General features: G+C 65.3%; 1 protein-coding gene across 1 annotated transcript; it reads left to right on the plus strand.

Annotated features, from left to right (window-relative positions):
* Positions 1-1,766: 1,766 nt before the first annotated feature.
* Positions 1,767-3,173, plus strand: CAMK2N2 (calcium/calmodulin dependent protein kinase II inhibitor 2). Its single transcript, XM_040466473.1, has 2 exons — positions 1,767-2,156; positions 3,028-3,173. The coding sequence occupies exons 1-2, from the start codon at positions 1,988-1,990 to the stop codon at positions 3,096-3,098; spliced, it is 240 nt and encodes a 79-aa protein (XP_040322407.1). The 5' UTR covers positions 1,767-1,987; the 3' UTR covers positions 3,099-3,173.
* Positions 3,174-3,183: the final 10 nt, after the last annotated feature.

Raw genomic sequence — 3,183 nt, forward strand, 5'->3', positions numbered from 1 at the left:
CAGAGCCAGGATTGGAACCCATTGCTAGACAAATTCCAATGAGGGTAGAATTTTCTGGACTGTCTTCTAGTGACCCTGAGCTCCAGTGTCTTGTCATTCCGGGTCTCAGGGCTCCTTTCATTCAGCTGGGCCTCCACCTCCAGCTTTGGCTCTCATCCCAGAGAGCAGGATACACCTGAGGAGGACTTGATAGGGATGAGACTCCAGGTCTGGGGCCTTGAGTGAATCTTGCACAGAGGTATTCTCTGGGACTACTCCCTCCCCCAATCCTCGTCCTTGAGGGCAGCCAACATTGCATTAGACTCTGCATCCCTAGGAGTAGCTCTTGGTGAGAAGTTGTGGGAGGAAGGAGACCCAGCACCAGGCAGTTTCACTAACTGTGTGATTTGAAGGGAAGGAGGTAAAGCGCTTCGGAGACAGTGGAGACCCCTCCGCCCCGGGTATGGACAGAATGTACGGGATGATTATTACCCAGATCATTGCTGTCGTCACCTTCGCCGAGTGTGGGACCTCCCCGCCCCTCCAAGGCCAATGATTGCGCCAGAGCCCCTGCGCGCTAGCAAGCAGGTGACGCTGCCGCTGACGGCCAGCTGGCGGTAAGGGAGAGTAGAGGGTGGCCTTCGCGTCGGTGCAGCGAGAACTGCCACGTGATTCCCCGCAACGACGGCAGGCGTACCCTCTGTCCCTCCCCATCTGCCTCCGGATACCCACAGGCTGGCGCCGCGTCCTCAGGCGCTCCGGGCTTCCCCGCGTCACCTGCAGCCAGGGCGCCCCCCGCGTGGCCGCCATTCATTTCCTCCTACACAGCACGCGCAGCCCTAGCCTCCAGAGCCAGGAGACCTGCGTGGCGCGGCAGGCGCTTTGAGCCCGAGTTTCGGCTTCAGCAGCAGGGTTGAGGGTCTACCCTGGTGAGCGCCCGTCGGCCCAGTAGCGAGATTCCTCCTAGAAGAGACCGAAATACACAGAGACTCAGGAGAGGCAACAGTGGCACGTAGGTACAGGGGCCAACCATGGAGACATACGAAAGGCAGAGACACTTACGAGACAGACATAGACAGAGACCACGACACAAAGCGATACGGGGCGCAGAGACAGATACAGACACAGAGAGATAGAGGGACATATAGATAGGCAGAGATAGACACAGCAGGGCAGAAAAACACTCCAGATAAACAGTTTAAGACCTAAAGACCAACCCGACACGAACGCGCCAACGGCGGTGACAGCACTCACCCGCCCGCTTGAGCTATTCCCGAATCCGCGGGATTCTCACAGTCCAGCACTAACCAGTACGGGATCCTCCCTCCCTCTCCCGCCGCCAGCGCGTTTTCCAGGTCCCCTCTTTCAGATGCCGCCCAGGCTCCAGGCTTCTGGCCCGGACCCGCCCGCCAATTCCCAGTCCCCCTTGCTCGCCTCCCTAGGCTCCTTACCAGACCCTCCTCCCTCTCCTTGGTTTCTGGGCTCCCTCCCGCCCCCCTCCCCTCCCCAGACCCGCCTCTCCCGACCAGATCCTGCACCAGTTGGCCGGTAGGATTCGCCCAGCCGCCACTCCCGCCATTGTGCAGGACCCTCCCACTAACACTCCCTGCCCTCGTTTGAGTGCTGGGCGCGCTCCTGTGGCTCCCGCCCCGCCTCTCTCCCCTGGCCGGTGCCCGCCCCACCTCCACCGCGCCCCGCCTGCCGCGCTCTGCGGCAGTCGGGCGCTCATCGTCATTCCGCTCTTGCCGCCGCCGCCACCCCCGCCCCCCGCCCCCCGCCCCCGCCCGGTCCCCGTCACCACCTCCGCCGCCGCCGCCGCCGCCTGCCCAGCGGCCCGGGAGGCGGAGGCGCGGGGGAGGAGGCCCCGCTTGGCTCCGCAGCCCCGGATGCTGCATGACTTCATCCTTCCGCCGGCTACCCTGCTGAGCTAGGGCCGGTCCGGCAGCTAGCCCGCCGCCCGCGCCCCGCTGCAGTCCCGCGCCCGCCCCGCGCCCGCCCCGCGCCCGCCATGTCCGAGATCCTGCCCTACAGTGAGGACAAGATGGGCCGCTTCGCCGCCGACCCCGAGGGCTCCGACCTCTCGTTCAGCTGCCGCCTGCAGGACACCAACTCCTTCTTCGCGGGCAATCAAGCCAAGCGACCCCCCAAGCTGGGCCAAATCGGCCGAGCCAAGAGAGGTATGCGGCCGGGGCCCGGAGTCGCCGCTTGACCCAGAAACCCTTCGCCGGCGCCCCCCGGCTGCGGTTCCCCGCCAAGCGCCCGCAGCTCTTGCCGCAGACCAGCGCAGCCAGCCGCTCGCCGGCCAGGGTTTTGGGGGGGGGGGTGGTGCCCCCGCTGCAGTCTTGTGTCCCTCTCTTCCCCTCTCCCGGGAACGCAGTGCCCCGGATTCGATGCTCTCCACCTCTGGAAGTAGAGTCCTGACACCCGGGCGAGGGGGAGGGGCCGGCCGGGGCATTTGGGGCTGCCTGAAGTGGGAACGTGGGGCTACGGGCCGTTTCTTCAGGATCAAACGCTGAATTGGTGGATGCTACGGAAGAACCTTCGGGTGCGAAGGGACGTCCGATTGGAGAAAGGACAGCGGGGCTGGGGATTCGGTTGTCCTCGTTGTTTGCATGGGGAGGGGGCTCTGTTGGTGCCAGGATCTTAAGAGGGCTTCAAGCGGCGAGAGGGTTAGGGTGAGGAGAGGGTTGCACCAGGCGAAAATTCTGTTTGAGAAGAGGGTCTGTTGAAGAGGGGGCTCCCACTAGCAAAAGGAAGATCAGCTCGGATGGAGGAGAGCTCAGGCGGCGGGAGGATTTGGACCGGGAGGTAGAACAACTGGCTGGAAGAGGGGGCGTTCCTGCATCGGGAGGGGAAGAGGGTCTAAGGGGACTGGGCTCGGCGGTGGGTCGAGTCGACAGAATTCGGATGGGGTGGGCACAGTGGCACGGGCGTCCGAGGGGCGTCGCTGGGCCACGGGAAGTAGCTGAGCGGGGCGCGAGGACACGGGGCCCATTCTCGCCGCCGCCCCCCGAGGCCGCGCGGCTGACGCGCTTTCTCCCTGCGCAGTGGTGATCGAGGATGACCGGATAGACGACGTGCTGAAGGGGATGGGGGAGAAGCCGCCGTCCGGAGTGTAGACGCGCCGGCTCGGGCGGCGGGCTCCGGGCCCAGCCCCGCAGCGGCCAGGAGCGCGGGCCGGCTATGCGGCTGCCGGCGCCCCCC

The sequence above is a fragment of the Herpailurus yagouaroundi genome, unplaced genomic scaffold, assembly GCF_014898765.1.
Source record: "Herpailurus yagouaroundi ecotype Mexico unplaced genomic scaffold, PumYag 61122, whole genome shotgun sequence".
NCBI classification, from domain to species: Eukaryota; Metazoa; Chordata; class Mammalia; order Carnivora; family Felidae; genus Herpailurus; species Herpailurus yagouaroundi.